The sequence below is a fragment of the Scleropages formosus genome, chromosome 6 (genome assembly GCF_900964775.1).
Source record: "Scleropages formosus chromosome 6, fSclFor1.1, whole genome shotgun sequence".
NCBI classification, from domain to species: domain Eukaryota; kingdom Metazoa; phylum Chordata; class Actinopteri; order Osteoglossiformes; family Osteoglossidae; genus Scleropages; species Scleropages formosus.
In genome coordinates, this window is record NC_041811.1 from 3513493 (window position 1) to 3533576 (window position 20084).

Consider the following 20084-nt stretch of genomic DNA (forward strand, 5'->3'; position numbering starts at 1 on the left):
TTTCTCATCCTTACCCCATCTCTATACCCACCTCAAAGCCACCTTCATCCTCCCCCCAACAATCCTCAGTAACACTTCATCTCTTCTCCTGTGATGACACCCTTACCTGGTCTCAGTCCCATCTTTATCCTACTCCCCACCCCACAACATATCTGTCCCATGTTCATCTCTAGCTCACCTACATCTCACTCTAACCCATTTCCAGCTCATCTCCACTCCATCTCACCTCAAGGCCACCCCATCCTTCACTTACATATCCATTTCACTGCTACTCCATCTTCTTCCTGCCCCTGTCCAATATTTATGTCACCCAAACCATGCCTCAGCTCCTTCTCTCCATCCTAGCCCCATCCCATTGCACAACATCTCCATCTCATCCACACCTTATCTCCATCCATTCCTAATCCCATCTCCTCTCCATCCAGTCCCACTCCACCCATCTTTCTCCTACGTCCAACCTCCTCTATTCAATCTCCACTCAACCTCTACCTCCGCATTCTGCAAATATTTTTAGTTCAGGACCACTTTTTTCATTTTTAAATTATATTTGGTAATCTCTGTCTTTGTGTGCGGAAAAATGAAACATTCCCAATGAAGCTCTGAAGAGCTTTCCTCGATAGGTGAAGACTAATGAGCTTTTTGGCGAGGGAAATCACTTGCTTACGGCCGCACAATAAGGGATGAAAAGGTGCCGTCTCACTTTAGTGCCGTGGATTTATGACAGGGAGAAGCGGTGTGATAAGAAGGTGTGTGAATGAGCTGAAATGTGGGTGCCATGTAACACAATCCCTGGGACATTCTTGTCTGTGAGGTTCTGGTAGACATTGGTTAGTCCTCCGAGTCCAGTCCTGGAGGATGTTCCACCAAAGGCTCCCATGGGACACTGTGTCAGCACCAGAATGACAGCCTGTTCCATGGTGCACCAGGGGGCCAAGTGATGCTGGTGAACTGCATTGTGGGTACATGAGGGGCTTGGTTTTCATCAAGAATGTCCTTGACTGACCCAACCCTCCTCTTCCCCCAAATTCCCAAACTGATCAAGGACAATAACCATCCACAACGGCTTTAGAGCCGTCGAATGACGCACAGTGAAGGATAATTAAAACTGAGATTAAACTGATTTCATTTGCATGCATTTACGCTATTTGACTCGAGAGGAGAGAGCGCCTCATGCAGGAGGAAATCTTGTTTGTTTTCTCTTCTGAAAGGTTATTGAAACTCTTAGACCCCATTTTTCGGCATCCCTCCGCAGGCCCCGCGACACCACTGCACTCATATCCCACGTCCCCACGACAGGATGATTGATACTTGGGTGATTGGCTGGCACAGGCTGCACTTGGGCAAACTGCTCTGTAATTAATTGTTTGCCTTTACTGTTTGTTGTTTTTTTCCGAAGGGACCTCCGTGCCAGCCCCATCGTTAATTATTCAGTAACGAGGTCCATGTTGATTTCAATATTAAAATGGAGCACTTTTAAAATGATTGTTTACTTAAAAAAAAAATAAAACTCAAGAATTTACCCCCCCCCTTTCAGGTTAATTCTCGGCAGCTGCAGAAACGTTGCATCATGGGAGGTGGACACGGCATTACCCATCTGCTGAGTCACATCATGGGAAGGCTGCAAGTTGCACACTGCAGAACAGGGCGTTCATGTAGGCCGTGACTATTTATACGGCCCTTTGAGTAAATTTTTAACTGCTGGGATCACAGTGGACCACAATTTTACCACTGCTGGACAGCTCAGCATCCCACTGCCCCCTCTACCGGCAGGAGTGGGTCAAGTGGCCCCACCAGGAGCCTTATTATCCGATGTCCACAGCAGGAAAAATATGATTTTCAGCCCTGGCAGCCCTGGCAGCTATGCCTGCCATGTGTTTCCTTCAATGCTGCCATGAGTAGCACAACAGTTCTCCTTCAGTCCACTAGGGGCGCAGTGTCCGAGGGTTCCTCCGCTCATTGTGATGCCATTAGTTTTTTCCAGAAGGACGTGTCTGCCAGCTCCTGGAAAACAGAGGAGTCAAGTAGGGCCCTAAAGGATTATGGGTTCTAAGCCTCTTAAACACCAAATATTTTAAGAGAAATACTTGAAATCAGTGGTGGATTTTACGGGTATTCGCCAAAAGGAAGGGACAAGGTGGCACAATGTGATCCGCATCCCCTATTTGTTTAACAGGGAATCCAGGCAGGATGGATTTGCCCATGGAGCAAGGGCCTTATGAACTCCTTGAAGGGGGGATGCACAAGTCCAGAGGTGCACGAAGTCCTCTGACAGAGTGCTGTTACCCAAAGCAATGTACCTATTTACAGTCCTGTTTACAGGGCACTGGGGCAGCAGGTGGTCTTGAGGTCAGACCCATCTGCCTCTCATACCCTGCTTTTAAATCAATGTAAAAGTTGATTATTTAACACTGGACAAAGGACACAGGTAAATAACATTTAAAGTAACTCTAGTTCTGTACCTTGGCCACAGCTGCATGGTCTCTCATGGGACTTGAACCTGAAACCTGTTTCTTACACCCTGAGGATGGAGATATTTGCCAAAATATTAGAGGAGCCCAACAAGAAAAAAGCCACACAGGTAGAGTTCAGTCTCCGTTGACCAGCTCCGAGGGTTCATTACCGCACGGCCCCATTGATCCCTCTTTATTGTAGCGATCGGCACCTACGTAACCATCACTGTCAGGGGAAATTAGAACGGAGCCAACCGACACTACAAGAAGCACGAGGACGAGTATAATCGTGTTTGCTTTCCTGCCGCTGCTTTCTTCTTCCTCCATAATGAAATCCCTGAAACCAATACGATGACAGTTGCATTTCATTACTGAGAAATCAATTTCTTGCTATGGACATCAGGTTTCCAGTTATCTCCAAACTATTAAGGGCTACTTAGCAGCCTGGTGCGGTTAAACACAGCCTCCACAACCCCTACCTCACCAAGCACATGAACGGTGGGGCCCCTCGGGTGACAACGTGCACGCAGGCCTTCGGCGACACGATGGGATTGCGCCGTGTCCCGGTGGGAGATTACCATTCATCCCCCCTAATTGGAGATAAGTACTTCCTCCTGGTGTGATTGAGGGTATTGTTCGATATTTATTTGTTCCGTTACTGGAGGTAAGTACTTATTTCGGATTTAAGGGGAGCTAATTATTCCAGCTGTAATTAGAGGTGTGCTCTTATTCCTGACGCAATTGAAAGAAAGTCGTTATTCTAGCGGTGAATTGAGATAGAAATTAATTCCGGTTGTGTATAATTTTTTTTTTTTATTTTGTTTTTTTTTGTAACAACTGAAAATTGTTTTTTTTTTTTTTCCAAGTGAGACATGAGAAAATAAGAATTGTAGTTCTGATTCACATATTAACTCAGGGTTTGAGATGTTATGTCGGCTTGAGTGTGGGATAAATGGATATTTTGGGAGAGGAAGTGCCCCCCAGGCACTCCACCACAACCATATCTCAACTCCGTCAATTTTGTCAGGACCATAGACGGTTGTCCTTAGCTGACAACCTGTAGGACCAAACACCATTTGTACAACTCTTTGCTGAACTCTCTGCACTCCTCACCCTGTGTACGTGTGCATATGTGTGTACCGGAGATCCCCAGCGGTGATTCACCATACGCCCACTATGCCGCTCAATCTAGGTCGTCTTCCAAATCCTTCCCATCTCCTCTGTCGCTGCTGCTCTACTTATTCCTGTGTCATTTTCAGATTTAACCCACTCATTCATTATACTAAGATGATTGTAATTTATGTAAATTAGAAAGGGTAATGATCCAGAAGATGATGAACTGTTTGGCCAAACTGGAGAATGTAGCTCTCAAATGCACACGTCATGTCCAGTGGGTACTGGTACTTATTTCGTAAGCGCCCACTACTTTACCTGATTATTTCTGTTATTATTATAATTATTAATTAGTATTAATATTAATTTAGTAATTACTAGTTACTGCTATCATGGTCAGAGATGTGTACTTTTTCCTGTTGTGGATGCAGACAAGTGTTTCTTCCTGTGCTTGGAGATTAAAGGGGCGGCCCATCAGCCAATGCAGTGAGCGCCCAGTGGATTATCATACTTCACTGTCCCGCAATGACCGATGGCTTCTACAGATTGAGCCGACTGTAAATGCCCTTTATGTCCAGCTTTTCTGGTTCCAAAAATGGTTTTCATTTCTATGCTGTTTCCAGATATTAAAAAACTCCTAATTTTGCATTTTTAAGACAAATGTCAACGAAACACCTCTTACACAAAATTGTCTTAGATGAGCAAAACTCCTCTCCTCCAGTACCTTCTACCCAAATACCCAACCACATGGTCTGGCTTCACTTCCCCTTCCCTGCTGTCAGAATGGCAGAAACATGGTGAGCTCCTCCACTCCGACATGCTGTGATTCAGGAGTACCATGTCTGGCACTTCGGAACGAGGCCTGGGAATTCCAGCCCATTTGCAACTGTAAAAACACCCCGTCAAAAACAATTACCGGGCGATAATTAATCGAGCCCGCACCAGGTGTTCCTTACACCGTTTGGCATGAATGGATGTAGAGGTGACATAGTGTCCTTCCAAGAGGCTCGGTCCAAAGGAAAAGGCCCTTGGCGGGGGTTGAGAGGGGTCAAAGGTGTTGGGTATCAAAGGTCACAGAATGATCTCTGACACCATGGAGATAATCCCAAGGAGAAAAGAAGAAAATAAATAATGAAATTAGTAATGTAATGTACTCTGTTGTAGACTTTATAAACCATTGTTTATCTAACCACTATGTGACCTGTAGTGATGCACCAGTTTATACAGCGTGGTCATTTTTACTGTATCAGTTCAGTTTAGGTACCTTGATCAAGAGTCCTACAGCAGGGGGTGGATTTCAAACCTCCAGACCTCTGTAAAAAGCAAAGGAACAAACCCTGCAATTACACATGAATGTATGTGTAAGGTCAACATGAGGAAATGGTGAATCACTGTGCTTAGTGTGAAATCAGAAACTCATACCCCATGCTCAGTGTGAAATCAGAGCCCCACCTCCCTGTGCTCAGTATGACGTCATAGCCTCACATCCCTGTGCTCAATGTGAAGGCAGAGCCCCACAACCCTGTGCTTAGGATGAAATCAGAACTGCAAATGGTGTTCTTTATGTAAAATCATAGCCCATGCGCTCTTGCTCAGTGTGAAACTAGAGCCCACGTCCCCATGCTCAGCGTGACATCAGAGCCTCATGTCCCTGTGCTCAACGTGAAGTCAGAGCCTCACATCCCTGTGCTCAGGATGAAATCAGAAGCACATATGGTGCTGTTTTCATGTAAGATCATAGCCCCATGTCATTGTTCTCAGTGTGAAATTAGATCCCCACGTTCTTGTGCTCAGTTTGAAATCAGCACACAGCATCGCCATGCTCATGATGAAATCAGAGCCCCACATCCCCGTTCTGAAGATGAACTCATAGCCACACATAAAATTGTTTTATGTGAAATCATAGCCTCATGTCCCCAGGCTCAGTGTGAAATCAGAGCCCCACATGTAGTTGTTTTATGTGAAATCGGAGCTTCACGTTACCATGCTCAGTGTGAAATCAGAGCCCCACATTGAGTTGTTTTGTGTGAAATCAGAGCCTCACATCACCATGCTCAGTGTGAAATCAAAGCCACATGTCACCATGCTCTGCGTGAAATCCAAGCCACACATTGTCATACTTAGGGTGAAAATCAGAGTTGCTTGTCATGGTGCTCAGTGTGAAATCAGACTCCAGTGCTGCCAAGCTTGATGTGAAATCACAGTTACACGTTTATGCGCTCGGTGCAGAATTAAAGCCACACTTCACCGTAGTTGGTGTGAACTCACAATACTGTTTCGCCCTACAATCAGAAGTCCTGGATCTTTTTGCTTATAGTGGATACAGTGTCAAGTATTACCGTACTCCATGTGAAATCACAGCTTGTTTTACTATTTTTCATATGAAATAAAAAATGAAATCCAAGAATTATTTTGCTAAGAAAAAAATCAGAGCCACACATGACTTATGTTCAATGTGAACTGAGAGCTGTGCATCACCTACTTGGTGCATAATCAGACTCACATGTTGCTGTAGTGGTACGGAATCAGAGTCATGCCTTTCTATGTTTAGTGAGAAATCAGAGCCCTGTATTACTATGTTAAATGACAAATTGTGGTCATGTGCTGCCACATTTATAAGTAATCAGACCCATGTGTTACAGTGCTGTGTGAAGTCAGAGCCATGTGATGTCATGTTAAGGGAAAAATCAGAACCATGTGTGACCATATTTAGGGAAAAATCAAAGCCATCTGATGCCATGTTTAGGGAAAAGTCAGCATGATATGCAACTATGTTTAAGAGGAAAATTAGAGCTATGTGCGGCCATGTCTAGACAAAAAAATAAAACAATGTATGACCATGTTTAGGGAAAAAACAGCCATATGTGACCAGGTACAGGGAAAAATCAGACTCCTGCGTTGCCATACTCAGTGTGAAATCAGTGCCACGTGCCGCCATGATTAGTGAGAAATTAGAGCAGCAAATCTCATCAGAGGCAGTCTGTTCTTTTTGCTGTCTCCTTCCATTGGTCCTCAAATGTTCACTCCTCGCCGTGTGCGCTGCTCAGCAACCAGCTCGCTACAGTCTCCCTAATAGCCGCCGTCTCCCGTGACGGAGGCACTGCATCTTTTATCCGTTCTGTGCAGAGCCGATCAGAGGCGAGCAGGCCTTCCGCCATGCGATAACGGGGAAGAGGAAGGAACACCGGCAGACACGTGCTGCCACAGCAGCGCTCCTTGGGATTGTTCCGGATAATCCTGGACAACTTTAAAGAGAGCCATCTCACAGCGAGGGGCGCATATCATGACTCGTGTAGTGAGGCGGTACACTTTGAAGGGAAATATCTCCTGTCGCCGGAGGGAGCCGCGAGAGGCCAGGACACCAGCCATGTCACGCCAGGACACGAGATGCTCTCTCTCCTCTTCACGCCTCTGTATTAAACGTTAATATGCATCACATGTGATCATTCACATCCTTTGCGGTGACTGGCGCCTTTTTTCCATCGCTCTTTTATGAACCTCAATCAAGGTCGATGCCAATTAAAGCTGTGTGTATTTTTATGTCTTTTGCCCCAGAAGTTGTCTGCAAAATACCTATAATTATTTAGTAAATATTAGTCTGGCAAAAAAAAGGGTCCAGTGCAGAACACTAATGAAGAAAGACGTTTATTTTGCCCCTGTTTATTTTAGCCGTATAATTGAAATGTATTGAATTTTTGATTGAGGTTTTTCATACAGATGATTAGTTTATTTCCTTGGGGTTTTACTGGCTGATTCTTTCTTTCAACTCAGTTAAACTCTGGCAGTGAGTCACTCAAAATCCTTAAATGCTTGATTCAATGTGAAGTGCGAGCTGTAAATTGGAATGCCTTCGGATTTGTGTACACAGGCCCCTTCCGTTGAATTTTAATTAAAAAAATGCACGGACGCAAGGTGTTTAGCATGCCGGGTGAGGGAGGAATCCTGTGTTTGACAAAATGGGTGTGAGACAGTGAGACAGGCTGATGGATTCTAAGTGAGACAATCAGATTCACACAGAGTGAGACAAGGAGAGTGAGAGATGAACATGAGAGTGAGACAGGCTTCATGAGGCAGGAAGAGTGAAACAGCCAGAAGGAAACAAAGGGAGATGAGAAGACTGAGAAGAGTTGAGAGACTGGTGGATGGACACAGAGTGAGATAGAAATAATGAGACAGACAGATAAGCATAAAGTGAGACAAAAAGAGTGAGAGATTAAAAGTGAGGCAGGACTCTTTAGATAGGAAGAGTGAGGCAGGTAGACTAACAGAAAGTGAAAAAGGAAGAATATGACAGAGAAATATAGACAGGATGTGTAAGACAAGAAGATGGATGCAATTTGGGCCAATGAGTGAGATATGAAGAGTGAAGAAAGGGAATAAAACAAAAAGAATGAAGAAGGAAGAGTAGGACACAGTGAGTATAACACGGTGACTAAGACAGGGAGAGTGAAACAGGCTGAGACATTATTAGGAAGGAAAGACAACTGATACCTGGGGACTGAGATGGGATCAGTGAGGAAGGACGTAATGAAATAAGAGGGACTGGCAGAATGAGACAGGCAGATAAACAGAAAGTGAGACAGGAGGAGGAAGCAAGACGGCTGAGACAAAATGAGCCAGGTAGGAAAAGTGAGGCATGATGGATGTGTTTTGGAGATGGATAGGAACAGTAAAACAGAGAGACATGAAGCGTGAAAGATGAAGTGTGGAAGTTGAAGAATAAGAACCGGCATGAGAAAAAGAAAGAGATAAGATGACTAAAACAGAAACACTGAGAAAGGGAACTGGAAATGGACTAGTTAGTTCTGTCTCAGACAGAATTTACCTCCAGATTGGCATCAAGCCACACCCATTTTGTCCAGGTTTTCTCTACAACTGATCACCCTTGCCACCGTCTCGGCTCTGTGTCCCCGCAGGCTCTCTGAGGCAAGGCTGCTGGCTGCTCGTCTCCCTTCTGGTCCAGGCCTGGTTGGCGGCGATCCCAAGCAGGGCGGAGCGCCCATGTCCACGGAGCTGCCGCTGCGACGGCAAGATCGTGTACTGCGAGTCCAGCGCATTCCGTGACATCCCCCGTGGGCTGTCAGGTGGCTGCCAGGGCCTGTCACTGCGCTACAACAGCCTGGCGAGTCTTCGAGCCACCCAGTTCGCCGGCCTGAACCAGCTCATCTGGCTCTACCTGGACCACAACTACATCAGCACCGTGGATAGCCGTGCCTTCCAGGGTGTGCGGCGCCTCAAGGAGCTCATCCTGAGCTCCAACAAAATCACACAGCTCCACAACGACACGTTCCACCCAGTACCCAACCTGCGCAACCTGGACTTGTCCTACAACAAACTGCAGGAGCTGCAACCAGGGCAATTTCAGGGCCTGCGGAAGCTGCTGAGTCTGCACATGCGCTCCAACTCACTCAAGACCATCCCCATGCGACTCTTCCAGGATTGCCGCAACCTGGAGTTCCTGGACCTGGGCTACAACCGGCTGCGCAGCATCAGTCGCAATGCCTTCTCAGGTCTGCTGAAACTGGCCGAGCTGCACCTGGAGCACAACCAGTTCTCCAAGATCAACTTCTCGCACTTCCCGCGCCTCTATAACCTGCGGGCTCTCTACCTGCAGTGGAACCGCATCCGGTCCATGAGCCAGGGCCTGACATGGACTTGGACCTCGCTGCAGAAGCTGGACCTGTCTGGGAATGATCTGCAGGTGCTGGAAGCTGACATTTACCAGCGTCTGCCCAACTTGCAGACCCTCAACCTGGACTCCAACAAGCTGAGCAACGTCTCGCGGGAGACTGTAGCCGCGTGGATTTCATTGACCACCATCAGCCTGGCAGGCAACGTGTGGGACTGCGGACCTGGGGTCTGCCCTCTGGTGGCCTGGCTGAGGAACTTCAAGGGCAACAAGGAGACAACTATGATCTGTGCTTCTCCCAAGGAAGCTCAGGGGGAGAAAGTGATGGATGCCATCGAGATGCACGGCATCTGCAGGGCCACACCGATGCCCCCAGTTGCCGTGACGACCAGCCCCTCTGGCACCCCTTTGCAGCCTGAGCACGTGCCAGCTCCCTCGCTGTCCGGAGTGGTGGAAGAGCTGCCGCAGGGTGCCCCACCCACCCCCACACCCTCACGGGCCTCCCCACCCCCACAAGAGCCCGAGTTTGAGCATGTATCCTTCCACAAGATTATTGCAGGTGGAGTGGCCCTCTTCCTGTCAGTGGCCATGATCCTTCTGGTGATCTACGTGTCATGGAAGCGCTATCCAGGCAGTGTGAAGCAGCTGCAAGAGCACTCGGTGGCCCGCAAGCGGCGGAAAAAGGCGCGGGAGACAGAGCGCACACTCAGCTCCCCCCTGCAGGAATACTATGTGGACTACAAACCCTCAAACTCGGAAACCATGGATGTCCTCGTCAACGGATCGGGACCATGCACGTATACCATCTCGGGCTCCAGGGAATGCGAGGTATGGCATAGTACTCTTCTTTACTTGCTCTGTGGTGAACGGGAACCGCTGTTTGACCCTTGCTTCCTGTACTGGCTTTTTGACATGTAGGAGAATCTGGCTGGTACGTTCAGTTGTGGTTAGTCAGGAAGATTCGTGTGGATGGTGTAAAGCAGAGAAGACCGGAGCAGATCCTGCTGTCATGTGCACCACAGATTTGACACTCCACTGGTTGGTCTACAGCTTTGTCTGTAAACGACAGCGTTTCAAATGTGGAAAAAAAATCCCATGTCTTTTTTTAATTCATTTGCATATCTGTGAATGAAGGTGTGAATGAATATTTCATTTTTGATTATAAAACCTTATGTTTTCCCCTTTATGGTTGCCTAAAGAGATCCATTTTCAGATGTGAATCACCACAGATGCCAAGGCAATGTTGTTTTTCTTCCCCACTTGTGTTTCTCAGTTTTTTTTTACATTCACTTTTTTTTTTTCCCCTGCTTCCAGTGGGGTATTGTTACAGTCTGCTAAGAAGGAGTCCTACGTTCCACAAAATGTTGAACAATGGAATCGTACACAGGGTGCAGGACGGCATCTATCATGCACCGCAGGCCTTGTGATGTCACGATTTGGGTAGTTCACATCACCTTGGTTTTACAACAGTGAATAATTTACTGTACTAACGATCACTCATCAGAGGCACCAGGTCATTTATACCTACAAAAGAAGAAGATACTCCTTCTAAGTTATAACTGCATTAGTGAAGTTCTACCATGTGATGAGATATTCCATTGCTATCTTGGGCTATAGAAAGGAGAGCATCTCCCCTCTGATGTTTGCCTTTAGACATGTTCCCATCCACTATTGTTTTTAAGTTCCACTGATGTAATACAGATCTTTCATTTTTGTCCTCTTTTACATAGGGAATTTCTTCTTAGCAGTGCATTTTTTAATTTCATTAATTCTTAAATGGGTAAGTCACTGTAAGCAGCTTTGTATAAAGGAGATATGTAAATAATTGTCATTAAGTTGCTGTGGAAACAAAGCATTTTGGCCATAAAAACTGAGTGGCTGAACGTCATAACAAAAATGGTATCACTTCTTGCCCGAGTGTCAGATAACCCTAACATGTCATCCTGCTTGAATGCAGGGAGGGATTCGGCATTGCTGGGGGAGAGGGAGGTTTTGTTGTTTAGCCATGTTACTAAATGAACCTAGGTCAGCTACCTGCCTATCTGAAATTTAAACCATCCACAAGTCCATTCCTATAATCTGTAGACTTCCACATGTCCCTCATAGCAAGAGCTCTTTGTTCCTCAAAAATATATGAAATACATACAGCAGAAATCTTAAATTGTTCATTATATGCAGTATGTATACTTTAATTGCCTAGTTGCCTGTTCTTTGCAGTGAATCTCTGAAGCCTTCAGACGATATTTCATGGAAAGGTGAAATACACTGTCTATAATTTGCACTATATAGAACGGTGTCATTATGTTTTTTCTTCTTTTTCATTTTCCATCCTTTTCATGGAGCCCTGATGGTTAAGGAAATCCCATACTTCACTGCCATACAGCTCAGCTGACACAGTGCATTAACCGCATTCTTATCAGTTTCATTTGAGAAAGGGTTCGATTTTAATGGCCTAAAACGCTCCTTTGGCTTTTAGTGCTTTTAGTGGCAGCGTGACACCCTGATAGTCACATTTGGGAGGCGCGTCCTCTCTCTAGCGCTATAGGGCCCTGATGCCTTCACTGCACTTTGAGCGGCATTTTCTAAAAGCATTTCTTTCCAAGTCACCCTCCCTTGCACCACCGCCATCCCTCTCCACATCATGAAAACACGTTGCATCCGTTATGTATCTCATGGTGGGTTACATTAATTCTGGCCTTGATATCTAATTTATGATTAGCTGCTTCACTCAGTCATGACCGCAATGGCTGTGAGCTACATGACCAAACCCACTTCATACAGTATTTGTGAGTGTGTGAGAAAGGCTTGTAGGGAAGCATGGTGGCATCACTGGGATAGATGCCCATTCCATAGGGGTAGGACATCAGGAGACTGATGATACCCTGACACCGAGCCTGTCTCCTGATGATTCTGAGTGCGAAGAACAGGAAAATGTAAATAAAGGAGGTCAATGACAACAACAATAATAATAATAGTTCTAAAGGGGGTCCAGTGAACCTATTAAGGGTCAGTTTCCTTTTGGATGACCTTTTTGGTTAATACTTATGTGCACTCCATTTTTCCTTTTTTTTTACTTATTCATTGAAATAAATTCCGTAATTAAAGGCTAACCTGACTCTGAAACGTTATGATTAAAATTGCAAATCCAATTAAACTTTTGGTCCAGAGGGCAATCTGCACGAAGGAACGTGTTTACAGGGAAGTGTGGTTTAAACAAGAGGTCACATTGTGTTAGATTAAAAAAATAAGCCCATATTTGTTTCATTTGACAACAGTGTTTTGATTTTTTATTTATTTATTTTTTTTGTCCTGCTTCTGCAGGCATTATTTAATCTCAGACAGTTAGAAAATTAGAAAAAGGTATTAAGTTCTTGGAAGTCGTTGTTGGGAGCAGATACCACTGAGCTCCGTTTATTCGCAGGTAATCTCTCGGCAATTATCTGCTCTCTCGGAACCAACCTGCTCTTCATCTCACTATGACCTTGAGCCCAGGTTCCTCGCTCTGTAGGTGAGCACAAAAACGTACCGGCAATGAAAAAAATACCTTTAAATATTTAATAAATGCCAAGGAAGAAACAAGAAATATAAAATATGCATCTTTTGTTGACATTTTTGTTTCATGGTTATACAAGGGCCAATATGTTCTTGGCCGAGAACATCATATGCTACAAATCACACAAATTTTATTATATTTGATGTGCCAGGGGCATAAAACAAACTAAAAAATTTATGAATAATAACTGAAAATTAGCCTAACCAAATTTAGAGTGGTTTTACATTTATATTTATTCATTTAGCAGATGCCTTTTCTCCAAAGCGACGTACTGCTCAGAAATACAATCTGTGAATTATATTAGGAGAAAGAGACATAGTTGCAGACGTGTGATTCTTAAGTAAAGCTAGTTTATGTATGTCCATTATTCACACTGATGTTAATCGCACGAGTAGGTGCATAAAACTCAGAATAGACAATTCCTGATGACTTTTTTACAAGTTTTAAAAATGTACACAAACATTAGGGGCGTGCGGTGGTGCAGTGGGTTGGACCGGCTCCTGCTTTCCGGGGGATCTGGGGTTCGAGTCCTCCTTGGGGTGCCTTGCAACAGACTGATGTCCTATCCTGGGTGTGTCCCCTGCCCCTCCAGCCTTACGCCCTGAGTTGCCGGGTTAGGCTCTGGTTCCCCGCAACCCCGTATGAGACAAGCGGTTCTGAAAGTGTGTATGTGTGTACACAAACATTTACATACAATACAGGAGTAGCGGCTGTGTAAAGGGTTATCTGGGCATCATCATAAGGTTACTGTGCATGAACATTTACACCATACATGAGCTTGAGAGATCAGGGGCAAGGAAGTATGTACGGAAGAGGTTAGTTTTCAGATCCTTCTTAAATGTGGACAGAGTTTCAGCAGTTCTGAGTGAGAGGTGGAGGTAGGTCCACCACGACGGAGCCAGAACCGAGAACCGAACCCAATTGCAGGTGCACCGGTTATTTTAGCGTGTAGGCAGACAAGGGGCATGCTTAGAGTAGTCGAAAAAACAGGCAGGAGGTCACCAATGATCAAACGTCGTACTGGGGAGAAGCAGAAGTCAGGGTCCAGAAATGAAAGCCACATATCAGGAAACCAGGGAAACAGGGAGAACTCGGGATGCCGTTTGTGATCGTAGAGGCTGTTGTCTACTCAGACGAGGTTCCACGATTCGGGGTGTTTTGGGGCAGCCCATTTATCCTCTGTTTCCCTGATCTGTCCCAGGTGTGTCTGCTTGGTGCGATGACATGGGCACGACAGTAAAATACTTCTACTAATGTAGAAAAAAGAAATTTATATTTTTTAAAATATGCAGAAATGTTATCTCTAAGTGGGCGATGTAGGCAGCCAACTCAGTCATGTAATTATACAAAATATTCATTTTTATAGCAGTTATAACAATTCATAACAGCGGTGGTAAAGGCCGTTTACAGTTGAATTTTGTTTTATTTATTCATATTCTGCAAGCTAAGTATGAAATCGAGGCAGATGCAGCTTGGTATACAGTTACATGGAAAGAATGAGGCCCCATCTCCCACCACCCTGGGATGCAACCACATGGTCCAAATGTGACGTGGTCCCAACCCTTAGTGGAGATACTCCTGTCGCTAGGATTTCTACAACATTCTGTATTTCCTAGACTGATATTGTAATCAGTTTTGAACAATTTGTGCAGCTACTTGTGTGATGAACGTCGGTGCATATGGTGAGGGAAACAAACTAACTGTACTTAAGAGTCGCACGTCTCCAGTTATGTCTCTTTCTCCTAATGTAATGCACAAATTGTATTTTCTATGAGATATACGTCACTTTGAAGCACAGTGTCTACTAAATGAATAAATGTAAATGTAAATGTAATCGTTACTAGCAGTAGATGTACTGTAGATGTGTTTCCTATGTGCACCTTTGTTCTGGTTTATATTGTAAGGTATAAGATGGTGATATGAAGACATGCGGCCAATTCGAGCTCCTCTTCTGAATCTCATTTCCACTTCATATACACCTCATCTGTCTCAGCACCTGTGGGTGCTGTTCTCCCAAGGCAAGGGTGTCCCCTCACACCAGAGTGCCCACGTGTTGTTTGTTTTCCACCATATTTCACCGTGAAAGTAATCAAAATGAAAGCGAGCAGATTTGGCAGCTCCAGCAGGGTTAGAGCCTTAACCTGGAGCCTGATGAAAATGGATTAATCCAGTGGCAGAGCCGTGCGGCCTGGGATTAACAGCGGGGCCACAATCTGCTGGGTCCCACACGTGTGGAACAGGAATCAATCCGGGCGTGAATTAAAGAGTCGAAAACACAAGGCAGAACTCAGAGAGTTGTCTGTCTATCTAGTTATCGATCTAGATTCTTTCTGTCTGTCTGTCTGTCCACCACTTCACACAAAGCTGTGGTCACAAAATCTCAGTCCAGTCGAATACTAACAGTTGCGGACACAGCACTGTTTATGACTCCAGCTCCACCGAGCTGTGTACGTTCATTGTGTATTAGGCTTGTGAGCCGTGGGCTGACCGTGTTCTCTCCGAAGCATTCTGTTTGTGTGAACAGTGGTCAGCAGCTACGTGACCACAGAGAGACAGAGCTGTGAAGACTGGTCAGACCGTTCCCTCCCCCAACCCTCACACAGTGCAGCCTTTTTGATTTCATGCTAATAGCAGTTTGACGGTCCGCATGGAGCGTCCCAATTTACTGCAGGTGCCATAAAGCTGTGTGCCGTGGCAGCACGAGGTCTCTCTCACCTGCGCTCCTGATGAGTTACAACCCCCCATCAATCACTAGCAGACCACTTCCCCAATTCATACATTTTTAAATTCTCCATTCTGTTTTTGTTGCACGTGGCACAGCATAGCCTGGGGCTCCGGTAGCTGCCTTGTTCTTGATGCGGCTGCGGGGTTCCCCTCAACCCATCCTCAGCCCCTTCCTTTTGTCCACCGTGTTTCGGCAGATCTGGTTGAGAGCCATGGAAACTTTGTTCGTCATGTCATGGGATGAATGGTTAATGAGCCCAATAACATCAATGCATTTGTAGGGGTCCAGGGGTCGACCTGGAAAGGGCAACCCACTGGGCCTTGGTGCTTCTATTACTATAGGTTGTCAAAAAATCATTATTAATTATTAATTAAACTGCAGCTTCTGTTGGTTTCAGTGGCACGTATACAACTGGTGAATTCAGAACTGGTGAATTCACAGGGCAGCTGGTAGCTTAGTGGTTAGGGCCCACATTTACATTTACATTTATTCATTTAGCAGATGCTTTTGTCCAAAGCAACATACATCTCAGTAAAAGTACAATTTATGCATTACATTAAGAGAAAGACACATAGCTGCAGACATCTAAGTCTCAAGTAAACCTAGTTTGTTACCTACCACTTGCTGCACTGAGGTTCATCATGCAAGTAGGTGCATAAAACACAGGATAGATAAATCCTGATACCCTCCTACCATTTTTTTTTATATAATATTATAAGATACACAAACAAGCAAATACAATGCCAGAGTAGTGGCTGAATAAAGGCTTTATCTGGTTATGCTCATGAAGTTACAGTGCATGAACATTTACACCGTACATGAGCTGGAGAGATCTTGGACGAAGTGGGTCCGGAAGAAGTGAGTTTTCAGACCCTTCTTGAATGTAGACAGAGTTTCCGCAGTTCTGAGTGAGAGGGGAAGGTCGCCAGAATCAAGAACCTCCGAGCTTTACCTTTTCTGCGTGGGACCACCAAGCGAGCAGAAGCACACGAGCAAAGGAGTCTGGCAGGGGTGTGGTGGTGGGTTTTAAACTGCTGTAGTACCTTTAATCAAGGTACTCACCCTGAAATGATAAAGAAATGCTTAAATGCTATTTTTAAATATCTCAATGTTAGTTCCTTTAAACCACTTATCTTCTGTCTCCTGTGAGTTAATATTTGAAACACAAGCACAGAGATCTTTTGCAAATAGGGATCGGTGGGCACTGGGAAACTGAAACTGTTGGGAAAGGAAAACAGAGATCGAATGGAGACAGGATTTGGGAGGACTGATCCAAGAAAGACACTCGGGAGGTAAGCGTGGGTTCAAGGTCCTAGGGGCCGGGTTGAGTTTAAGGCATGATTCGAAATGCTGTGGTCATGGTTCAAAGAGCAAGGGTCGATAATCCGAAGGGTGGGTCGTAGCTTTAATGCGAAGGTCATAATCAAAAGAGTCATGGTCAAGATCCAAAAGGAAAAGAGCAAGGAGGAAACCTGAGGTTTCTCAATGAGATTCCATGATTATTGTGGGTAGGTCTCTCTCTCTTTTAAAGGGTGTTAATAAGGTGCAAGTGTATGGCATGTATTTGGGATAAGATCTGACCATCTCCTGTGGCATTTTCCCCTGAGGTTGTGATGACTTAGATACACACACACACACACAGACACACACACACACACATCATCTAAAACCACTTGTCCCATGCAGGGTCGTGGGGAGCCAGAGCCTAACCCGACAACACAGGGCATAAGACTGGAGGGGGGAGGGAACACACCAAGAACAGGGCGCCAGTCTATCGCAAGGCACCCCAAGCAGTACTCAAACCTCAGACCTACTGGAGAGCAGGACCCGGTCCAACCCACTGCGCCACCGCACCCCCCAACTTAGATATGCTTATTCATTTTTTCTAAATTTTGAAAAGCCTTCGCTCTTTGAGCTTAAAAATTTGGATGAAAAGTGCCATGTAAATAAAATTACTATTATCATTTGTAGTAGCAGTAGATGTAGTAGTAGTATTAAAAAATATCCAGCTGCATAAATAAGTAAAGTGGATTATCTCACACTCTAAGTTGCTTTGGACAATTGTGTCATATAATTAATGGTTAAAAATGAAGATTCATTGAAAGTGGTGGCTTTTGAAAATGAGAACAGTTAACAATCTTCCCAGAAGCAGCTTTAGCAAGCTTAAACAACAGCAGTGTGGTCCACAATATGTCATGAACTCATACCTTACTGGTGTCCCTCCTTTCCCTGTTGCTGAGCTCTAATCTCAGTGTCACATATCTCCCAGGAGGCTCTAAGTGGTGTATTTCCTCCTAGGGCTGCTGATCTCAGTACCTGATCACACACAGTTCCACACCAGACTCCTTTACTGTAAGGAGCACAACAGGCTGTTTGTTTCTTTTTTTGTTTGTGTTCCAAAGGACAGAATTTTGTTCCAAGTTGATTGTTGTCATGCTTTGCATTGACCATTACAGTGCCATGACTGAAAATTTACGTATTTATCAGACACTTTTTTCAAGTAATCTACAACAGCAGACAAAGAGGTATAGACAAAGACACTGGATTATGGACACACATCTTGTTTGTCTGATAGCACCATGTTGCTGGTTCACATCCTTTCAATAGCTGCCTGTAGAAGTAACATTCAAATGGCAAATACATAGATAATCACAGCAGATGGTGTTGGACTTATTTATGTAGCTGTCAAAAGATCAAGAGAGAAGTGACTCTGAAAGAGATGAGTTTGAGACCCTTCCTGAATGCTGGAGAGGCTCAGCAGCTCTGAGGGACACAGCAAGTTCATTCAGCAGGTTGGAGCGAAAACTAGTGGGTGTTAGTGCAATGTGTGTGTTTGGTGCTGTGGGAGCCCATTAAACACTCACGCCTGCGCCCACACAGGGTCTCCGGGGGCGGTAGATATTGGCTCTGTGCCTGTTTGAAATGCGTCCAGTGAGTGGAGCTCGATGTTTGGAGGAGGGGTTTGAATGCTACTGGGTTAGAGGGTGCGAGAGGAAGGCAGGCTGAAAGGCCAATTAACCCGGCCCTTATTAATTAGCCTCTGTTTCCCTCTTCACTCCACTTGGCCGCTCTCTCTCGCTTGGACTTTTCGCTCTCTCTCTATCTGGAATTTCTTCTCCGTGTCGTTTTTGTTCAAACGCACTAAGAATGTAGTTCTTAGCGACTCCATTAGCAACACAGCCCAGAAGTCCGACTGAGGGATCAGGGGTCGATGCACCCTTATCAGTCAGTAACAGTCCTGAGAGAAGAGCTAGCCACACCGGTGAATGATCGCTAACTGACCACTCTGCATGAGCACAGTACAGACTCAGTCAGGCACCGGACCATCAAAAGGGGGGCTTTGGTGATGAAAATGGTGTGCTAAGTAAAAGTACTGTTCTCAGAAAGATTTCGAGAAAAGAAAGGAGCCCTCGGCCGCTTGTCATCGCCCCCCGTTGCCCGGAGAAACGGACCGGCTGCTGCGGCAGTCGCCAGCGTTGCCGGGGGTTACGCAGTGCCCACAGGGAAAAGGTTTTGTTTAGTGCTGGTGTGTGTGAATGTGTGTGCGTGTGTGAGGGATATTATTGTGGCATTGAACCTCTCGGTGTGGAATTGAACCCATTTGGCTCTGAAAATGAAGGAGCTGCGGTAGCCGGGGACACTGGTCCGGCAGCTGGCTCGGCTCCTCTAGTTGTGGAAATCGTCCATCAGCGGTGCGCTGTATCTCTATGATCCCTTAATACTGTCGTTATTAATGTTTGAAGATTAATCCTAGTCAAACACGAGAGCTGCCACCGCAGTCAGGGCAGGATTGGCATCCACCAAATTCACAAAAACGCGTGACTGTTGCCATGGCAAGAAGCCAAGGAGCACTGAGAAACAACCCCAAATCACAAGAGTTACCCACATCGAACACATCAACACTTGCGATCCCACTGTGCTTCTTGTGGCCCATCATCAATAGCACTCACCGCTGCTCACCGTTTTCTGATGCACTTAAACTAGTGAAGGGAAAGACAGCCGTTTTGGGGAGACCTCCAGAGGGCGCTGCATCCTCCACCCACCATCCTGCCCGGCAGATGTGGACTGATATTAGCTACGCTTCTTTGTCAGGCACAGCCGCATTCCCACCCCTTGGGATTCAAACTTGTGACCCACCAATTGGCAGCTGTGTTCCCCAGAGGAGTGCAGGAGAAAGAATTTGGGACAGCAAGGAACATTTGGGGAGGTCGCAGGTTCAAGTCATAACATCCAGTATCAGTGTCCAACCCATGTGTTGTGTGAGTCTCTGTACGGGTGTGTCGTTCAGCCACGCTGACGTATTATGCTCTCCCCCGAGCCACCGCCCCACATCCCAGTGTCCCATCTGCCCATAGCCCCCAGTCCATGACATTCACTCCTCTGTGTTTTACAGCTACTGTCACCCCCGTACAGAGACACAATTAATCTCCCCCCACTCCTTTCCTTCACGTCCTCTCGTGTATCGCTTTCCATCCCCTTCTCTTGTTGCTCATTGCTCATGCTGATGCCCCTCCACCCCTGACCACTGGTGTTTTGCTATCTTACACCCAGCGGGGTGTTTTGTTGTGACTGTGGCACAAATGGAAAGAATGAAATGAAGCAACAGTTACATGT

At 45.6% G+C, this 20084-nt stretch overlaps 1 protein-coding gene across 1 annotated transcript in view; it reads left to right on the forward strand.

Annotated features, from left to right (window-relative positions):
• Positions 1-8113: 8113 nt before the first annotated feature.
• Positions 8114-20084, forward strand: part of LOC108923587 (leucine-rich repeat transmembrane neuronal protein 4-like) — a 68987-nt gene continuing 57016 nt past the window's right edge. Inside the window, exons 1-2 of the mRNA XM_018734436.2 lie at positions 8114-8183; positions 8480-10020. Coding sequence (XP_018589952.1) covers positions 8114-8183; positions 8480-10020 — 1611 coding nt within the window. The remainder of the gene's footprint in view (positions 8184-8479; positions 10021-20084) is intronic.